Below are 21,993 nucleotides of genomic sequence, written 5' to 3' on the forward strand. Positions count from 1 at the left end.
TCTGAGAAGCTGGTTGGTACAATTTCAATCTTTTTGAATTTACTGAGGCTCTTTTTGTGGCCTAGTATGTGATCTATTGTTGAAAATGTTCCATGTGCACTTGAGAAGAATGTTTATTCTGTTGCTTTTGGGTGTAGAGTTGTGTAGATGTCTGTTAGGTCCATCTGTTCAGTGCCTCTGCCTCCTTACTTATCTTCTATCTGGTTGATCTGTCCTTCAGAGTGAGTGAAGTGTTGAAGTCTACTAGAATGAATGCATTGCATTCTATTTCCCCTTTTAATTCTGTTAGTATTTGTTTCACATATGTAGGTGCTCCTGTGTTGGGAGAATAGATATTTATAATGGTTATATCCTCTTGTTGGATTGACCCCTTTATCACTATGTAATGTCCTTTTTTGTCTCTTGTGACTTTCTGTGTTTTGAAGTCTATTTTGTCTGATACAAGTACTGCAACTCCTGCTTTTTTCTCTCTGTTAATTGCATGAAATATCTTTTTCCATCCCTTCACTTTTAGTCTGTGTATGTCTTTGGATTTGAAGTGAGTCTCTTGTAGGCAGCATATAGATGGGTCTTGTTTTTTTATCCATTCAGTGACTCTATGTCTTTTGATTGGTGCATTCAGTCCATTTACATTTAGGGTGATTATCGATACATATATACTTACTGCCATTGCAGGCTTTAGATTCATGTTTACCAAAGGTTCAGGCATGCTTACCTTTCTATCCTCAGTTTTAACACCAGAGTAAGGCAAAGCACAAGATAAAGAGAGGGCAGAGGCATGTGACAGAAAGAACCTACTCACCCACCCCTAAAGTTTTCAATTCCAGATTAAGGTCCAGTCTGTCAAGGGAGAAAGTAAGAAGAGTACTAGATCAAGCATGTGACTGAAGTTTTAATAGGAAGAGAAATAAGTCTTAAATACCAGAATGAGACTACAGCATTTGTAAATTATGGAATAGTGACAAGATGCTATTAAAGTAGTTGATATCTAGTAGGAAAGGGGGGTTTGACACGTAGAGCTGGGTGCTAAGTTACTAGATAAAAAGCAAAACTGATTTTTACTTATATCCCCAGTAAATAGATATCCTCAATGAAGTGGTTATAGATGGACGGTCTCTAAAACTTGTTTCCTTATATACTGGTGTTCCTAGCTTTACAATTCTCCATTCATTTTTTGCACAATCAATGCAATCCTGCTATGAAGTAATTTACATTATGATATTTAAGTCTAGAACCAGTCCATCAATTTTCTCACTACTATTTGCTGCTCTGTCTAAGAAATGTTAAGTAGGTAAGAGCCATGCTTCTATGTCTGGGAAGACACCATCTAAGTCTCAAATATGAGTGGGCAAATAAGCATTACTAATGGTGAAGGATGCTGTAGCTGTAACAAGTATTTCAAGTATTAAAGTAGAGAAGATTGATAAGAACAAAATTCATAGGACATAAATTAACTTGATACCTCAATACTTTCAATGTTCACCCTTCAATGATCCAACCAAAGAAGAAATCCACAAAGAGGCTTATCTGACAAAGAGGATAAATCAGTATATTGCAAATAGACACTGTTCAACTCCATAAAAGAGAGGAAGAAAAATGAAGATTCTAAAGAAAGAGAGTAAGAGACAATCAAGAGAAGGCTGGTCAGGAAGTAGGACCTGAACTGGGGCTGCACACGGAGGGTGGACAGGCATGGATGATAGACAGAGAAGAACAACTCCTGGATGAATGAGAGACAATGATGTAAAGTGGCTGTGACACATTTCAATATCAATACATACCGAGACTGAACTGCGGGTAATGCTCATAAATCTAACTGCAATTAGTACAGGTTTCTGGATTAGGAAGGACATGAAAAGGAAAGCAGAAAGTTAGAACGTACATGTCATTGCCCCATTAAAAGAGGTTTAATTTTTCAATGGACGGAATATATCCACGTTCTGCAGTATCAGCAAAACATCACAGCTTGTCTACCTACTTTGAAAAGCAACTTTACAGTAAAAGGTCCCCTTCTTCCTCCCTGGATGGGCACTGGAAAATTAGACCTCTAAGTACTGAGCTCCTGAACATTCATACTACAGAAAGGGCTTCACTTTTAAATGGGGATTTTGTTTTCATTTTCTGGGGAAAAGATTTAAGTAGTGTGATGGACTTTATTTAATACATTCAAACTGCTCAGAAAAGGTCTGTGTTTATATTTGTAAAAGAGACCCTTCACTAAATTAATCAAATGACATTTGTTGAGTGCTCATTCTGTGCCAGTTTAATTAGTAAAGAAAGAAATAGTTACTTTAATGTTAATTTATGTACCTACTATGAGGATATAGAGAAAATTTGGCTAGGTCCCTGAAAAGGCAGGGGCACGATGATGTGGAAGCCTGCTTCTCGTTACAGATTTACAGGGGATCTGAGTGGGTGTTCATTATTACAATTTTGTTTTAAAACTGAAGCAGAGGGTAGCAAATGATTAAATTTTTCATTTAAATGTTTTTAAATTTAACAGTAGTAGTTTTCCAGTTACATAGACCTTTTTGATTATTGGTCAGTGAAAACTGGAGTTATCTATACATATGTCACTAGTTAAAAGGAAGATACTAAACAGAAAAGTGGGCAAATGCAGGAAATAAACTATCATTTTTGCAAGGCTCTTTTTAAAACCTAATAACCAAACCTTGAAGAAAGCTTTATTTGATAACAGTAAACGCACAAATGGAATTCCATTCCTTTATAAATCACAAATGATTAAGGTCTCTACCTCTCAAGGAATACTGGCAGGACCACCAAAAATGATACGGTTGAGGGTGAGAACAGATAGCGCAAGGAAGTAGAGAAAAAAGTTAGGACAGGTTAGGTTTTTATAAAAAGACAGAAAAGAAAACATAGCAGATCATTAAACCACCACCATTTTACCCAAACACTTGATTTTAAAAATTCTGTATATGTAACTAAAGAGAGTTAAAAGACCAAACATGAGGCTCCCATAGTAGCCTGAGATAAGGTGATTTTTCCCCCCACTTGTTCCATGTGAGAATAACCTTTCTCTACATCATAAATACACATTTAAAAACCCAGGAAGGCTCCCATTTGCCCCTGTGATTCCATGTTTTGCATCTTACCATTGATCTTCGAATCAGTGACAGCCTGGTTTTTGCCTTATTCTCAGCAAATTCCAGGCTACTGATGTCTTTGAGACGAGCCTTATATTTGTTCATTTGTTCAACAACAATCAGCTCCACACAGCTAGAACAGGGGGAAAGAGAGAAAACTGTTAAGAGCCGAAGTAAATAAAATACAGCATGTATAGACTGTTTTTTGCTAAGTGCTGTAGACGGTAGAAGGAAAATGAAAGAAAAATCAACATCCCATGTTTGATGGGCGCAGAGACAGGATTCGGAATGGCGGCTCATGACTGGCTGCTCTGCACTTCAGCGTCTGTCTGAGGAGCCACCCGAGGTCCCAGTGCCCAGGCCATACCCCAGACCAACTGAATCAGACATTCTGAGGATGGGACACAAACACAGGGATTTTTTTAAAGCTTTTTTTTGCAATCAAGGTTAAGAAACAGGGTTAAGAAGGAAAGCAGAGGCCCATGAAAAAAGGCCAAGATGAAATACAAGAACATTGAAATACTAAGACAAAAGGGATTCAGAGCCATAAGACCACAGTTAGACTAGATTACAGGAAGATACAAAGTGTATGTAATTTGGTAAAATGGGATTTTAAAACATTTAGAAACCATATTCCTTAAAAAGAACAGATTTTAAAAATAAGACTCTTCAAAACAAATGACACTCAGCTGAATAGAATCTAAAGAAATCTTTCATCTTCAACATAAGAAAACCCAATGGCATTTAGCAATCTTCTTAAAAAATCTGAATTTATGAAATCATTCAGTATGTTTGGTACCTAGATAAAGTGACCACACTGACTCGGAAGTCCCTGTAGTCTTCCTGTGGTGATGTGACAGTGACTAGACTTACGTGGTAGTCTTACTGATGTCCTGCACGCTTTGTAGGGGGTCGATAGAGTCAGGACAACGGAGAATACATGGTGCAAACACAATGGCCAAAGCATTGGCAGACATTCGATTAGTGTCTTCCTGTAGAGCAATCCTAAAAAACAAACAAACAAAAAAAAAGTGAAACAGGGATTAAAAAGAGAAAATAGTAGGGAGATAAGAGATGAAAGAAAGAAGGCCTATGACAGCAACCACATAACAATGGAAAGACGTATCAGCAGCTGAAGGGCGATACTAGAGACTTTTCCCAATGCTGCTCCTTTGCCTCTGGAAAATGCCTCTGTCCCTTCCTTGAGGTAATGCAGGCCAGCAGAGAGCTTATCAAAGGAAATTTCTGACCCAGCACCCGAGGTCACCATCCCTAGAAGAAAGAGTCCGAACAATGCAGAGCACAGACTTTAAGGTATTTTCAAACAGTCATTATTAGATACTTATCCAGAAACAAAGACAGCTTTCTTCCCAACTACTGCTGATATGTACAGTCAGGGGAGGATAGTTTCAAGTCTCTTTCATCAGTCAGTCCCTGAGCACCATCTGAACTATCTCCTACGAATTAGGTGATGTCAACAGATACACATCCTTTCTAGGTCAGGCAGGAGTCAGGTAACAAGCTGGGCTACGCAGTGCCACCATCAGGCTGAAGTCACATGGTCAGTAGGGCAGAGAAATACCTGCCAGGCAGCTGAGGCTTTCTGCTCCAAAGAATTGTAACCACCTGTTTGAGGCACTAACTTCATAAATAGGTTAAAAAAAGATCTGTCAGTTTACCACATAGAATAGCTCCTTATTTCTTTAAAAGAATCAAAGAGAAACTGTTAAATATGCCCTTGCTTCTGGAAGTTACCTGACTAGATGAAAGATAAGGCGTTCCAATGTATTGAGGTGAGTTCTGGAGAGCTGGTCAATCACAGAGTATACACCACGGATTGTTTCTTTCCTCTCCTGAAGGCCTGAAAACAGTAAGAGGAGCAAATAAGACTGAATATCCCCTCTTACGAACATCCTTCTGGACAGACACTACGTAGCAGGGGAGGTTGGCTCTAGAGTTTTAGAATTTTAGGAGAGACGGTCATACCTGTATGATGGGAAAACTGCAACTCACCATTACCACAAATCTCCCTTTGCTTGAGTTCTATATTCATTAAGTACTCTCCTTAGTTTTAATATGTATATATCAGTAATCCTTGATTATAGCTCGGTGAAAGAGATGCCCTATTTTTCAAGGCATTTTGTGGTAGACTGATTCACCATTAAAATGAATCAACTGCCAAATTATCCAAAAATCACTCTTAGGTGAATTTGAGGAATGATGCCTCAAGGTCTAAACACTCCTAGGCAGGCCTTCTTTCACCAATATCCTATATATCCTATATATGTGTAGCTCTGAAAAACTAAACTTCATAACCTATTAGGCCCAGCATAAAATAGCCAGCCAGCTTTACAGAGTTCTTGCTTAGATTCACAATTGAAATGAACATAAGCTAGCCCTGAAATCTCCTATTTAATCTTTTAACTTGTTTATACTCACAGCCTCTCAATTTCTTTGTGAGAATTGTGACTCACCCAGAAAATTTTAAGGACACTGACATTTTAACGAATCTATAAAAGTATCTGAATAGGTGAAAGCACACTGGCAGTTTTGTATTGTCTGAAGTTTGCTTTGGATCTATACAGACTGAACCAACAGAGGGTGGTTCAACAGTCTATAATGAAGATGACATTCCTTTCTCAAGTATAGAACTTCTCCTGAACTTTGAGGAAAGCCTGTGCTTACCCATTGCTCGGAGAAATTCCTCATAGAGTTCAAAGGTCATAAGTGGATTGGGCAAATCACGAAGCCATTGCTTGAACACACTTGCAATGACATGTATGTTATAGTCGTCTAGGTTTACACTCTCAGTATCTGTTTAGAGACAAGAGTTAGATAACAAAGCCAAAACATGCAAAGAGTTTCAAATAATTCACTTTAGAAACTATCATAACCAAAAGAAGCCTTCATGTTCTAAATCAAACCGATTATATCTTCAACAACCTAATTCCATGCTTTGGAACAGCACTTCTAACTGAAGTAAAGGAAGTTTTTGTTTGTTTTACAAATCCGTTGTGGACTGATAGATGTAAAAGATCACGTTTTCATGTAAAAGCACTTTAAACTGCTATAAATGTTTCTAAATGCTTGCTCTCAATTTCTGTATTTGTGGATTGGTCTGTGTAACACACTTTGAGTAACAAACCTTTACAGGACAAATGGAAAAAGGACGCAGAGAACATTTTCAAAAATTAAGACTGATTTTAAGTCATTCTTAAAGATGAAAGGGCTGTAATAATTGAGCTTAGGAACTGTAAAGGAAACAACTTATATGTTCCACTTATAAACTCTCTAAGGTTATACAGAAGAGATGACTGGAAGGATACAGGATGATTTTTCACTTGTGCTGACCTAAGATATAAGAGAAAAGTTGGCAACTGCCTTCAAACTGGAGATTTTTGACCTTGGTAGGCAGAACCTCCTGCTTGAGTTTTACCAGGCATTTTATGTTATTTCCACACTGATTCATTTCTCCCTTATTTACTCATTAAAAAAAACCAAAAACCTAGAAAGAAAAAGCATGTGGATAGGTTTTTGGTAACATAGAGACAAACTCTGTACCTAATATGATTCCAAAAAATGTACTCCTCCCCAGTAGCGGTAAAGAGTAGAAGTTGAGAATGAAGCCAAAGTCAAACCCCAGGATACATTCCAGGACTGAAAACAGAGCTCTACAGATACACATTTAAACCTGGTAACTATCAGTTTAAATAACTATGTCATTAATGTAGGAAGGCAAGAAGATGCCTCTGAAAGAACAGCACTCTGAGTCAGAATAATAGAGACTAATAGGCAATAGTTTAGATTATAGATTGATTCAGAACATCTGATGTTAAATCCCAGCATGGTCACTTATTGACTTACTGGTGGTGAATCTTTGGACAAAATCCTCTGTAAACCTCCATTTCTTTATCTGTGCATAAGAGTATCACCTTAATTCATAAGACTGAATTATTCATGAAGATTAGCATAAAAACAGCACAGTGCCCTGCTCCATCAACAGCTTAATTTACCTGAACTTCAATTTTCTTTGTAAATTAGGTATCATGATTTTACCAAATTGTTAAAAAGATTAAATAAGATGTCTGAAGTACCTAACAATGCCTTGTATTAATGACACACTCAATATATGTTTGCTGAATTGACCACATAAAAACAAAGACTTAGAAAGCCACAAAATGATAAACAAGCAAAACAGAAAAGATTACATTTTTTTGGCTCAAGAAAAGGATCAACATATAATGAAACTTTTAAGAGCATAAAATGGCCTACTTAAAAGTATTTGGTCTTGGTTTGGAGGACACTATCTTACCTGTATCTAGACCTTGCCGAAGCTCCTTAATTTTATTGGTTGAACCAGACTTGCGGTAAATACCTTCTGTGTACAGTCCATGCATTTCAATGTAGTTTATGAGCTTCTCTACCACTAAAGGAACAGTTCGGTCTTCACTGGTCAAACGGGACAGTTCAACCCCAAATTGTCGAGATGATAGCTCTGGATCATACTAAACGGAAGATAATTGTTTTGTTTCCAAATACATTTAAACATTTTTAAACGTATTTAACCAATTCTTTAAGGGGAGCTATTCTTTATTTCCCTATAGTTTTAAGCATAGTTATGACAGTTGGGGAGAAGAAAATTATGGTTAATGTTGAGAGTGTGAGTTTCAGTTCTCTTCCACCACGAATCCCCCCAAAAAATAATGGGGTGGAGAATGGAGGCAGTGGCAACAGACTACTGTTTCCCTTCCTGTTAAAAATCTCTTCGTGTTGGGGTAAAATTACAGTATTTCAGAATCTCTCCCCTGGCCACAGTCCAACTACATGTCAATAGGTGTTTCTTCTCGCAGCCTGGGGGAAAAGGGGTGGAGAGGCTCTTCGCTCCTCCCCTTTGCTGTAATTGGCCTGGCGCTTGTCAGTCACCGGGGATCCGCCCGGAGTTTTCCTGGAAGGGGCCCGTGGAGAGGCGAGGGCCCATCCAGACTGGGGAGCGCGCGCGCGGATGGAGGGGAGGAACACGAGCGAATGAACAAGAGTTCTCCCACCCAGTCTAGTTTCAGTCCCATCGGTTTATCACACTTCCCTCAGAGCCACAATGTAAAGATGAGATTTGAACAAGGGAGAAGGGGGACAGACTTTGTATGTTAAACATTTATCAGGTACCATTAGAAAATATGATTTGATATGAATTGGAATTGCCAATAATTTCTGAAGCATAAAAATGCTTTGATGCTTATGTAAACTTTAGTGAAGATGAACTGAACACTGGTGGCATAGTTAAAGGCAGAGGCATGTACAGACTGGCCCATGATTAGTGCACTAGCTCTTATTTACTTCAGCAGTGTATCTGACATCTTACCTTCCTAACTACAGTTCATGTGACTGCAAAAAACAGCTTCTTCTTAAGATTATTTGAAGCAATTCACAGAAACGAGTGCCAGGTGTTAACTCTGAGGCTGAAACCTTTTTTGTCAGTCTTCCCTGTTGTCCTTTCCTTCCCTTACACCATTCTCTTTCCCTAGCCCGACACTGTATTCCCCTCTCCTTCAGTCTGCGTGGGATCAGTGACAAGTTCTTTTGGTCAATTAGTACACACTATTTTTTTCTTTCCTCTTCTCAGTGCCATCATCCAAGTTCAAACCCACATCACTGCCCACCTGGATGCATCCAACAGCTTCTAGATGAATTTCCTCACATCCATTTTCTCCCCTTTTAATATATTGTACAGTATATAAAATCTATTTTATTATCCTCAAGAATCTTCTGGGGCTAGTCAGTAAATATCAAAATAAGGTGCAAACATTCCTGATTCTAACATTTAAGGTTCTACTTGAATTTATTCTAATGTCTTTTTCCAATCTTAATACACTTGCCATTTATGTGCTAGGAAACAAAATCAAGTAAGAGTGTCCTTAATAAATCTGTTGTTACTGTTTTATTTACCTCTGTCTGGAGGTAAATAAAACAGATTTATTAGGAGTAATGGAACCACAGAAGTGAAACAGCAAGATCAGGAAGAATTGGGCTGAGCAACAAGTAATGACCTTGAGAGGGCCTGATGCCTGACCTAACTGTTGGAAAGCAAATAGTACATAAATAAAGAAGGCAAGAAAAGAACTTCTTAGGCACAGAAAACACAGAACTACAAAGTTGGGCAAAACAAATTAAAAGTAATCTGCTATGACTGAAAAAAATGAGAAAAAGATCATAAAGGGTTTTGGGTACTAAGTTACAAAATTTGGATCCTGTCCTGAAAGCTAAAGGAAGTTACCAGAGAATTTTAATTAGGGGATGACATATAAGTTTTATATTTTATGCATTATTTATCTCTATATACTCTGCATTCCAGCACTTAATTCTTAAAAGAATTAGTGGTATGTCTACTTTGGAGCATGTTAAATTATCTTTAATGTAAGGCAACACCTCTTAAAAGTACATCTAGGTCTGAGGTGAAATAGAAAGACACTTTTTGGAATATTTAGAGGATGTAAGTTAAAATTTTGAATTGTTGCTCTAAGAAGTAAGTTGAGGTTATTTCACATTTGCAACAAAAATATCACCATTTAATTACAGTGGGTTATTGTAAAGATTAAGTTACAGACCAATATACATAGCACAGTATCTGGTATATGGCAAATGCTCAATAAATTGTTAAGGAAATAAAATACTGCAATTATTAAAACAAAATAAACTTTCTGACTGGTGTAAGGTAATATCTCATTGTGGTTTTGATTTGTAATTCCCTGATGATTAGTGATGTGGAGCACCTTTTCATGTGTCTGTTGGCCATCTGTATAATATATCAACTATACTTCAATAATACAAACTAACAAACATAAACAATATAAACTTCAGCCAAACTTGTTATTACTGTGACACACACATGCATCCATATAATTTATTTAAAGTTACAACTATCTCTAGGGCATTAAGAATGTTAACACTTAAAACTTGTGAAAGCAGAGAAATAAAATTACTTGAGGGCATTAAATAAAATCCTTAAAGTAGTTTGATTTGAAACCAACTAATCTAAGCTAAGCATGCTAAAAACTTGTTTTCTGAAATTAATGGAAAAATTAATCTTACTATTTTGAACTGAAAAAAATTTAACATTAAGTTTCCTGTTCAGCTGACCTTTGAACAAAACAGGTTTGAACTAAGTCCACTTATATGTGACATTTTTTCAATATATTGGATTTTTTTTTTTTTTGGAGATTTGTGACAATTTGAAAAAAACATTTTCTTTTCCCTAGCTTACATTACTGTAAGAATATAGTATATAATACCTACACTGTTTAACTGACTGTTTATGTTATCAGTAAAGCTACCCATCAATAGCAGGCTGTTTATTAGTAGTTAAGTTTTGGGAGAGTCAAAGTTATACATGGTTTTCCCTCCAAATTAACTTGTGAATTTTAAATAAAATCTTATAGAAGTATGTCATACATATAGAAAAGTGTACAAATCATAAACGTACAGCTGGATAGACTTTGACAAAGTAAGTGCATACTTGTTACCAGGACTCAAATCAAGAAATGGAATATAACCAGCAGTATAAAATTTGCTTCAGACCCTCCCAGCCACTCTGTGTCTCACCATTCACAAATAACCAGTACTATACTTCTAGCACTATAAATTAGTTTTACCTGACCTTGAACATTATATTAATGATATTATCTTATGTATACCATGAGTTAATTTCACCTTTTTTTTAACTTTATTTAAATGGAATAATACAGTATGCACTGTCTTGTTTCTGGCTTCTTTCATTCAACATTATGTCTGTGAGTACCACCAGTTTAATCTCACTGCTATACAGTATTCCAGTATACAAATACACCATAATTTATTTATTCAGATTCTACTTTAATAGGTATGACTCATCTTGATAATGACAATTCCTGTTTTTTTTAATTCTTTTTACTGATCACTTTTGCTAAGAGTTTATCCATTATTTTGTGTTTTCAAAGAGCTAAAATTTGGCTTTGTACATTTTTATCTCTTGCACAAATGTTTTTTATTTCATTTATTTCTCTTTATTATCTGCCTTCTATCTCTGGGTTTAATTTGCTGAGATTATTTTTTTCTACTTCTGGAGATGCAAGTTTAGATAATTTCTGTCTTTGTATCCTTTCTAATTGCATTCATTTAAAATAGCTAAAACATTCCTCTAATTATAACTTTACTGGTATCCACACTTTTGCTATATCATCCTTTGTCATTTAGTACAAAATATTTTTCCATTTCATTGTAATTTACAGTATACCACTTAATTTCCAAACATTTTTAAATTGCGTATTTATCTGTTTTGTGTTGCTTTATAACTTAACTCCATTCCGATCAAAGAATATACTGTTAATATTTTCAATACTTTGAAATTTCTATGGACTTGATTTATGACCCAAACTATGATCAGTTATGTCAAATGTTCCACATGTCCTTGGAAAGACTGTGTGTCCAAGCACTTACAGGATGCAAGGTTCAATACATGTCAACTAGGTCAAGTTTTTTAGTTCTGTTTTTTATATCACTTGCATCTTCACTTAATTTTTATTTACTAAGTATTGAAGCTAAAATATTAGACTTTTCTAAAGTGAGAATTTTTATCTCTGATGGGTTGACCATTTTATCATTAGGAAACACTTTTTCTGAAGTAATGCTTCTTGTCCTAAAGTACATTTTAATATTAGTACAGCTATACCACCTTTCTACTGTTTAGTCTTTTGCATGCTAAATCTATATATCCTTTTATTTTCAACCTTTGTGTAATTTATATCCATTTGTCTCTTGTAAACAGCAGCATGTCACTGAGATTTTTCGGATGCTTTTGAACTAGTCTTTTAATTGGAAGTATTTGGATATTTTAAATGGAAATTGTTTAACAGGAAATCTTTGGGTATACTAACATTCCATGTAATTACCAATATATCTGGACTTATATTTAGCAATTCACTATTTTCTTTTATGTGATTTATGTTTTCATTTCTCTCATTTTTTTGTCTTTTAATCAACTATTTTTCATTTTTCCATTTTCCCATCTCTATTATCTTAATTTAAGCTATATATTTGGTATTCTTTTAGTGGTGATTTTAAGGACTACAACAAATATACATAACATTTTTAAGTCTCATATATTAAAACCTTTACCACTCCCAATAACCCAAGAACCTTGGCAAAGTTTAACTCTATTCACCCAAACAACATTTGTGTTGCTGTCATGCATTTTAATTCTACATACACTTTAACCCACAAGACATTTATTGTTATTAGTTAATATTCATTTATATTTACACATATTATTTACTCTTTCTGCTGTTCTTCATTCCTTTCTATGTCTCTGTTTCCATCTGAGATCATTTTCCTTATGCCTAGAGAATTTCCATTAGTAATTATCTTAGTGCACACCTGCTGGTGACGAATTCTGAGTCTTTGTTTGGAAATGTCTTCAGATCATTTTCACTGTGAAGGCTACTGTCAGTGGCTACAAAATTCTACGTTGGCATTATTTTCCTATAACACTTAAAATATGCCAAGCCACTTGCCTTGGCTTCTTTAATTTCTGTTGCAAGGTCAGTTGTCATTCTTTTCGCTGCTCCTTAAGAAATTTTTCTAAAGACTGCTTTTAAGAAATTTTTTCTTTTCATTTGGAGCATTGTTCATCTGGCATGGTTTTCTTTTTATTTATCCCACTTTTGGTTAAAGTGGTTCATGAACCTGTGACTTGATTTGTTGGACAAATGTTGTATCTCCCTGTTCTCTCTCATTTCCTCCTAGATTCCAGTTACACACATGTAAGAACCTTTCATCCTTTCCTATATGTTTCTCATGTTTACTTTTGTATTTCCCCATTCTTCTTACTCTCCATGCTTGGATCTTTCTACTAACCTATCTTTCAGTTCACCAATCTTCTCTTCTCCTATAGCTTATATACTGTTAAAACCATCTTTTGAGTTCATAATTTCAACTGCATTTTTTATTTTTAGAATTTCCATTTCACTCTTTTACTAATATGTATTTCAGTTTTCTGATAAAAAAGAAATTTCTTTTTATCTAGTATTTGAACTGGTATTCAGTATTCAATTTCTAGTATTCAGTAACTGGGCTATGAGTCTATTGATACTGTCTACTTGTTTTTCTTAGTCTCATTTCTTAATGTCTGATGCTAAAAACGAGCAAATTGTAAGACTCTAGACTATGTTATCTCTCTTTAGAGAGGGCTCATTCAATTTTCTCCGGTGGATAGCTAAAACAAGGAACAGATCATCTTAGTATAATCAAGAGTGGCCTCAAAACTAGTATGCAGTTTTTATAAATACAGTCTATCAATAAATAGTTTACCCCCTTTTCTAGAGTATAGCTCTTCAGAGGTCTCATTGAGATTATGAAAATCAGTTTAGTAGCTCTTTGCAGTAAAGGTAAATATAGTTCCAGGAGTCTAGGGGATTGACTAGGGTCCCTCTTTGAAGATAAATCATATAATTTTTCTCTCTTATCACTGAGACTATAGAAAACTCTAATCTGCTTTTCTGATTAGCTTCTTTGCCTTCTGACCATGTAGCCTAAGAATTCATAAAATGCCTTGAGGGGAAACCTCTGGGTTTCAGGCTTACTTCTCTGTATGTCTAGGCCATGGTCCCTCAAGTCCTGGCAATCACAAACTCCAACTTTTGTCTCTATGGCCCTATGAGAGTCTTAAAAGCTCTTTTGACTGCTCTGACTTCTAGGAAGCCTCACGAGTGTTTAAAGACTTGTAAGATTTTAAAGAAAATCTTTTTTTTTTAAAGAAAATCTTTAAAAGCAGTGTTTAATAAATTTTCGGTTATGAAATCAGTTCTGTAGCTTCCATGTAGTAAGGGTAAGTATAGTTCCAGAAAAATCAATTCAGTCTATGCTGGATCATGATATCAAACGTATTTTCTTAGTATGATTTGTGATCAAAAAGTTTGAAAGCCACTGCTCTATAAAACTATCACAGAGGTCTTGATTTCTTTCCACAAAACACAAAGACCAAGAACCCTGTTATTCTTACCTTTTTAGAGCACTTGGCCGTGGTTTTCAGGCAGCACTTCTTATGGCAAGCATACTTGCATACTGAAAAACAGGTTAAGAATGTAGCATTTGTAGAAGTCTACACATCAATGACAAGAACTTAGCAAGTTTACAACTTTATTTTGGACATAAACCTCTTTAAATCTAAGACTGCTATAATATCATATATATACCTTAACAATATTATAACAAAAAAGGATCTCAACTCCTGTCTGGAAAAATGAAGTTAAAAAACATGCTTAAAATTTATAATTAATTTCTGTGAAAAGCTTTTTATTCTTTCTAGACTGCTTAGCTTTTTATTTCTTTCCCTCCTTCTCATCCTTGCCATATTCCTACAGAGTATCTGTCTATGTTTGTGGTTTGATTCACAAATTAGTTCTCATATATCTGCTCTACAATCTGCCAAGATGCCAAATATACCTATTAAGGATTATTCCAGTGGATAAAAAGACATTACTACCAAAGACCCTTACAGAAATAAAAACAAACTGGAGAGCACATTAAAATATAAGAAAGGTCCAGAATAGAGCTCTGAAGGACCAGAACATAAAGAATATCAATTATGATTGGGAAGATGAGGTAAAGAAAAGGTTCACAGTAGAAATAATTTCCTGGAACAGGAGATTTAACAGGGTGGCTAGGCAGTTGGTGGGTGGGAAGAGGCACAGTGAGAGGAAGATACTGAGAACACACCTGGCCTATGTCATTTTGCTATGCCAGCTCTGGCTCCTGCATATCAACACCTGAATATCTTTCTTTAGCTTCCAAAGTATTAACTTGTAGGGTTTTCAATGCCAAGATCAAGTAGGGGAGGACATATCATTGCACTGGTGAAATCGCCGGTATAATCAAAAAGAAAGTTAGTTCTCTTAAGAAATCCAACCAAGCCAACCCAAGTCATAAAATAAGCAGAATCTTTACATTTTCAGTTTCAAATCAAAGAGAAAATTATATCAAACCTATAGGAATCAAACTAACATTAAATTTAAACAGTCAATCTCATGGCAAGCTACTTCCTGTTTCACTCTTACAATAAATTTTTAGACTATTGATAATAAAACAAAAGGAAATCACTGTTGAACCACAGAACAAGTAAACATATCCATCAATAGTAGTGATTTCACTATGGCAAACACAACTTTCATCCTTATTATCATAATGAACCCAGCCCTTCCTAATATTTCATTCATTCAATTCTGGTCCATTAATAAACAAAGCCTTAAGGAACTGCTGAAAGCACCGGAGTAAATGTATGGTATAGCAGGAGTGGAAGCCAAAGGTCCTGTGTAAGCCAGAACAAAGCTGACCTACAAAAAGTCACTACTTGCACTTTAGCATTTATAGTCTGAAGAAATGATTATAGAAGGAAAAAAGTACCATTTTTCTTTGTAACCTAAGAAATTGTTAATTTGTCCACCCATCTATAGGCCCATCAATCCAACACATATTTATTAAAATCTATATTGTGCCCAACTGTTCTAGGCATTGATGGTGATTCAGAAAAGACAATGTTTCCAGATTTTACAGAAAATACATTTTAGTGAGACAGACTGACAAACAGAAAAAAAACTGAATACTTAGTATAATTTTGGGTGGTGATAAGTGCTATAAAGACTATTAAAGTTGAGTAAGGAAACAGAGAATTGAGGATCAGCATGGCATTTTAGATAGCATAGTAAGGAAAGAGCTAAGAGGTAACATTTCAGTGGAGACATGAATTAAATGAAATGGTAAATCTATTTAATTAACATCTGACAGAAAAGCATTTCAGATTAACTCTTGAACTGCAAGTGACTAAAGAACACCCAAAATATTGTGGTTTAACTACAGACAATAGGTGAAAGACAGCACAGTGAGAGATGAGGTTAAAGAACTAGAGAACGTGAATTACTCCTTAATGTTAAAGAAGATACAAGAAAACTCAGGGAATTACAAATGTCAAGTGATTTAAAAAAATTCCTCAAAGATTTCCCATACTTACATTTGCAAACAGAGGCTCGGTCCATTATCCATATCAAAGAAGAACAGTACTCACAGTATGTAGGGATGCTATACTGGGTGGCCTTAAAGATGTGACCATTGTGCTCTTCCACCTGAATGAAAAAATATAGTTATTTATGTTAAAGCAAACATAGTAAATGCTTCCCTAACATGGTCAGCCAATGAGAAATCCTTCAAGGCCTTGCTAAGTCTTCACTGGGCACTTTTACCAGGAGAAGAATTATGATCTTCTGAAATATAAAATAAAAGCAAAATATGCAGCCTCTGCTTTCAAAAAGTTAATTCTCTAGTAGAGAGACACAAGCAACTTACATGAAAATCAGAAAGCAATGCTACAAACATGTAAGAGCTATCTTATATGACTCTCACCCAGCATCTTAAAAGCAGCAGTTCTCAAATTTTAATTTTTAATGTTCAGAACCTTTTACACTTTTGAAAATTACTGCTGACATCAAAGAACTACTATTTATATGAGTTATATCTATTGATATTCACTATATTGGAAATTAAAACTGAAAATATTTAAGCATTTATCCTTCACTTAAATTAACATTAAACATGTTATATGTTAACATATATATTATTATATAAAAGTATACCTTTAAAAGAAAAAAGTAGCATAATAGGTATATTGTTTTAAATTTTTACAACTCTTTTAAATGTCTGGCTTAATAAAAGAAAACTGGATTCTTCTATCTAATTCTTAATCATCTGTTGGCAGCATGAATTTAGTTTGAAATATATGAAAAAAAATCTGGCTTCATAAGTATATGAAAATGTACAATGGAAGAATTGTCCTTTCAGATAATAATACAACACCAAAACTCTACAAATGGTCATTTCAAGTAAAACTGAAATATAGAAATCTAAAACTATACCAATGAACTTGTCATGCTCTATGACATTAAAAATCCACTGCTCTGGGCTTCATTAAAATTTAAAACTTCTACTTCAAAGTTCCACTAAGAAAATAAAAAGATTAGTGACAGACATAGAGAAAATATTTGCAACTCATATCTGATAAAGGACATATCTAGAATACATGTAGTAAAGAGCTTCTATCTAGAATACATGTAGAACTGTTACAATAATGAGATCATTCAATTTTAAAATGTGCAAAAAAGAGAGGATATAACCATTATAAATATTTATGCACCCAACATAAGAGCACCCAAATATGTACAACAACTAGTAACAGAATTAAAGGGGGAAATAGAATGCAATGAATTCGTTTTAGGAGACTTCAACACTCCACTCACTCCAAAGGACAGATCCACCAGACAGAAAATAAGTAAGGACACATAGCACTGAACAACACACTAGAACAGATGGACCTAACAGACATCTACAGAACTCTCCACCCAAAAGCAACAGGACACACATTCTACTCAAGTGCACATGGAACATTTTCACAAACAGATCAAAAATACTAGGCCACAAAAAGAGCCTCAGTAAATTTAAAAAGATTGAAATTGTACCAACCAGCTTCTCAAACCATAAAGGTATGAAAGTAGAAATAAACTGTACAAAGAAAACAGAAAGACTCACAAACACATGGAGCCTTAACAACTTCCTCCAAAATAATCAGTGAATTAATGATCAAATTAAAATAGAGATCAAACAATATATGGAGACAAATGAAAACAACAGCTCAACATCCGAACTTCTGTGGGACGCAGCGAAGGCAGTTCCAAGAGGAAAGTATACATCAATTCAGGCCTATTTAATCGAAGAGCAATCCCAAATGAATAGTCTAAACTCACAATTAATGAAAATAGAAAAAGAAGAACACAAGAGGCCTGAAGTCAGTAGAAGGAAGGCCATAATAAAGATAAGAGAAGAAATAAATAAAATTGAGAAGAATAAAACAGTAGAATTAATGAAACCAAGAGCTGGCTCTTTGAGAAAATAAACAAAATAGATAAACCCCTAGCCAGATTTATCAAGAAAAAATCAGTCTACACACATAAACAGAGTCAGATATGAGAAAGGAAAAATCACTACACACACTACAGAAATACAAAGAATTATTAGAGAATACTAAGCAAAATTATATGCTAACAAACTGGATAACCTAGAAGAAATGGATGACTTTCTAGGAAAATAAAACCTTCCAAGATTGACCTAGGAAGAAACAGAAAATCTGAACAGACCAATTACCATCAATGAAATTGAATAATAAGTAATCAAAACACTACCCAAGAACAAAATTCCCAGATCACATGGCTTCACTGCTGAATTTTATCAGACATTTAGAGAAGACCTAATACCCATCCTCCTTAAACTTTTCCAAAAAGTAGAAGAGGAGGGAATACTTCCAAACTTATTCTGTAAGGCCAGCATCACTCTAATACCCAAACCAGACAAAGACACCACAAAAAAAGAAAATTACAGAACAATATCCTTGGTGAATATAGATGCAAAAATACTCAACAAAATATTAGCAAATCTAATTCAAAAATACATCAAAAAGATTATCCATCATATTCTAGTGGGATTCATTCCAGGGATGCAAGGATGGTACAACACTTGAAAATCCATCTTCCTCATCCACTACATCAATAAACAGAAGAAACACGATCATCTCCATAGACACTGAAATAGCACTTGGCAAAATTCAACACCCATTCATGATAAAAACTCTCAACAAGATGGGTATAGAGGGCAAGTACCTCAACAATAATGAAGGCTATATATGACAAACCCACAGCCAACATCATACTTAACAGTGAGAAGCTGAAAGATTTTCCTTTAAGATCAGGAACAAGACAAGGATGCCCACTCTCCCCACTTTTATTCAACACAGTACTGGAGGTCCTAGCCATGGCAATCAGACAACAAAGAAAAAAAAGGCATCCAGACTGGTAAGAAAAAAGTCAAACTGTCACTTTTTGCAGATGACATGATACTGTACATAAAAACCCTAAAGACTCCACTCCAAAACTACCAGAACTAATATCTGAATTCAGCAAAGTTGCAGGATACAAAATTAATACACAGAAATGTTATATTCCTATCCATTAACAATGAACTAGCAGAAAGAGAAATCAGGAAATCAATTCCATTCACAATTGCATCAAAAAGAATAAAATACTTAGAAATAAACCTAACCAAGGAAGCGAATGACCTTTACCCTGAAAAGTACAAGACACTCTTAAGAGAAATTAAAGAGGACACTAACAGATGGAAACGCATCCCATGCTCTTGGTTAGGAAGAATTAATATTGTCAAAATGGCCATCCTGCCTAAAGCAATCTACAGATTCAATGCAATCCCTATCAAAATATCAACAGCATTCTTCAACAAACTGGAACAAATAGTTTTAAAATTCATATGGAACCACAAAAGACCCCAAAAAGCCAAAGCAATCCTGAGAAGGAAGAATAAAGCAGGGGGGATCTCACTTTCCAACTTCAAGCTCTCATACAAAGCCACAGTAATCAAGACAATTGGTACTGGCACAATAAAAGACCCACAGACCAGTGGAACAAAATAGAGTCCAGATATTACTCCAAGCATATATGGTCAATTAATATATGATAAAGGAGCCATGGATATACAATGGGGAAATGACAGCCTCTTCAACAGCTGGTGTTGGCAAAACTGGACAGCTACATGTAAGAGAATGAAACTGGATTATTGCCTAACTCCATACACAAACATAAACTTGAAATGGATCTAAGACCTGAACGTAGATCATGAAACCATAAACTCTTAGAAGATAACATAGGCAAAACTCTCTTGAAAATAAACATTAGCAACTTTTTCATGACCATATCTCCCCAGGCAAGGGAAACAAAAGCAAAAATGAACAAGTGGGACTACATCAAACTAAAAAGCTTCTTTACAGCAAAGGACACCATCAGTAGAAAAAAAGACATACTACAGTATGAGAGAATATATTCATAAATGATATATCCGATAAGGTGTTGATGTCCAAAATATATAAAGAGCACACACGCCTCAACAAACATAAAGCAAATAATCCAATTAAAAAATGGGCAGAGAATCTGTACAGACACTTCTCCAAAGAAGAAATTCAGATGGCCAACAGGCACGTGAAAAGATGCTCCACGTTGCTAATCATCAGAGAAATGCAAAGTAAAACCACAATGAGATATCACCTCACACCAATTAGGTTGGCCACCATTCAAAAGGCAAACAACAAATGTTGGTGAGGATGTGGAGAAAGGGGAACCCTCCTACACTGCTGGTGGGAATGTAAATTGGTTCAAACATTGTGGAAAGTAGTATGGAGGTTCCTCAAAAAACTCAAAATAGAAGTACCATTTGACCCAGGAATTCCACTTCTAGGAATTTGCCCTAAGAACACAGCAGCCCAGTTTGAAAAAGACATATGCACCCCTGTGTTTATCACAGCACTATTTACAATAGCCATGAAATGGAAGCAACCTAAGTGTCCATCAGTAGATGAATGGATAAAGATGTGGTACATATACACAATGGAATATTATGCAGCCATAAGAAGAAAACAAATCCTACCATTTGCAACAACATGGATGGAGCTAGAGGGTATTATGCTCAGTGAAATAAGCCTGGCAGAGAAAAACAAGTACCAAATGATTTGACTCATCTGTGGAGCATAGAACAAAGCAAAAACTGAAGGAACAAAACAGCAGCAGAATCACAGAACCCAAGAATGGACTAAGTTATCAAAGGGAAAGGGACCGGGGAGGTTGGGTGGGAAGGGATTAAGGGGTATTATGATTAGTGCACATAATATGCAGGGGCACGGGAAAGGAAGTTTAGCACAGAAAAGACAAGTAGTGACTCTACAGAATCTTACTATGCTGATGGACAGTGACTGTAATGGGGTATGTGGTGGAGACTTGATAACAGGGGGATATGTAGAAACCACAATGGTGCTCATGTGAAACCTAAGCATAAGATTATTTATCAATGATACCTTAATAAAAAATAAATAAATATTGGGTAAAATATTGAATAGACAGTTCATTAAAGAAGTATACGTGGTCAACAGACATGAAAAGATGCTCAAAAGAATGTCACCATAGAAATGCAAATTAAAGACATGATGAGATACTACTTCATACCCACTAGAATGGTTGTTAAGTAAAAAGACAATAACAATTGTTAGTGAGGATAAGGAGAATCTTGAGCCCTCAGATACTGCAGATGGGGCTGTAAAATAATACATTTTATGAAAATATTAAACATAGTTACTATATGAGACAAAAATTCCACTCTTAGGTTTATACCCAAGAGAAGTGAAAACACGTCTACACTTAAAACTATATACGACTTTCATAATAGCCAAAAAGCAGAAACAATGGAAGTACCCATAAAATGAAAAAAGGATAAACAGAATGTGGTATATCCACACAGTGGAACAGTATTTCAGACTAAAAAAGACCAAACTACTTTTATACACACATGGATGAACCTAAAATATGTTATGCTTAAAAAAATATGCAAAAGACCACATATGGTATGATTCCATATTTATGAAATGTCCAGAAAATGCAAAAGTATAGAAATGGAAAGTACATTAATAGTTGCCTCGGCCTGGAGACGGAAAAGGGCAATGACTGAAAAAATCCTTTTTGGGTAATGTCAGTGACCTCAGATTGGATTTAGGTGATGTTTACAATTGAATAACTTTATTAATAATCACTTAATTCTACATGTAGAAGGGCTAAATTATGTAAATTATATAAGTAAATTTACCTCAATAAAGCTATTCAAAAAACCCCTTTGGTCTACACTGTACTTTAAATGGATATTTTACTTATAAATGATTTTAGAGTTTTATGCATTGATCATTTGGAAAATACTGGTTCACTGAGTTGCG

At 35.2% G+C, this 21,993-nt stretch overlaps 1 protein-coding gene across 9 annotated transcripts in view; it reads right to left on the bottom strand.

Moving 5' to 3' along the window:
• The window catches only part of MYO9A (myosin IXA), a 365,019-nt gene that overhangs the window by 27,615 nt on the left and 315,411 nt on the right, over nt 1–21,993 (bottom strand). For 7 of the 9 annotated variants that reach the window (XM_073212119.1, XM_073212118.1, XM_073212123.1 and 4 more), the window contains 8 exons: nt 16,141–16,252; nt 14,137–14,198; nt 7,420–7,612; nt 5,793–5,921; nt 4,863–4,968; nt 3,981–4,112; nt 3,117–3,240; nt 1,782–1,835 (listed from right to left, as the gene is read on the bottom strand). In XM_073212119.1, coding sequence (XP_073068220.1) covers nt 1,782–1,835; nt 3,117–3,240; nt 3,981–4,112; nt 4,863–4,968; nt 5,793–5,921; nt 7,420–7,612; nt 14,137–14,198; nt 16,141–16,252 — 912 coding nt within the window. The remainder of the gene's footprint in view (nt 1–1,781; nt 1,836–3,116; nt 3,241–3,980; nt 4,113–4,862; nt 4,969–5,792; nt 5,922–7,419; nt 7,613–14,136; nt 14,199–16,140; nt 16,253–21,993) is intronic. The other 2 variants (XM_073212125.1, XM_073212121.1) reach the window with 1 other exon arrangement.

This window comes from Manis javanica, chromosome 8 (genome assembly GCF_040802235.1).
Source record: "Manis javanica isolate MJ-LG chromosome 8, MJ_LKY, whole genome shotgun sequence".
NCBI lineage: Eukaryota > Metazoa > Chordata > Mammalia > Pholidota > Manidae > Manis > Manis javanica.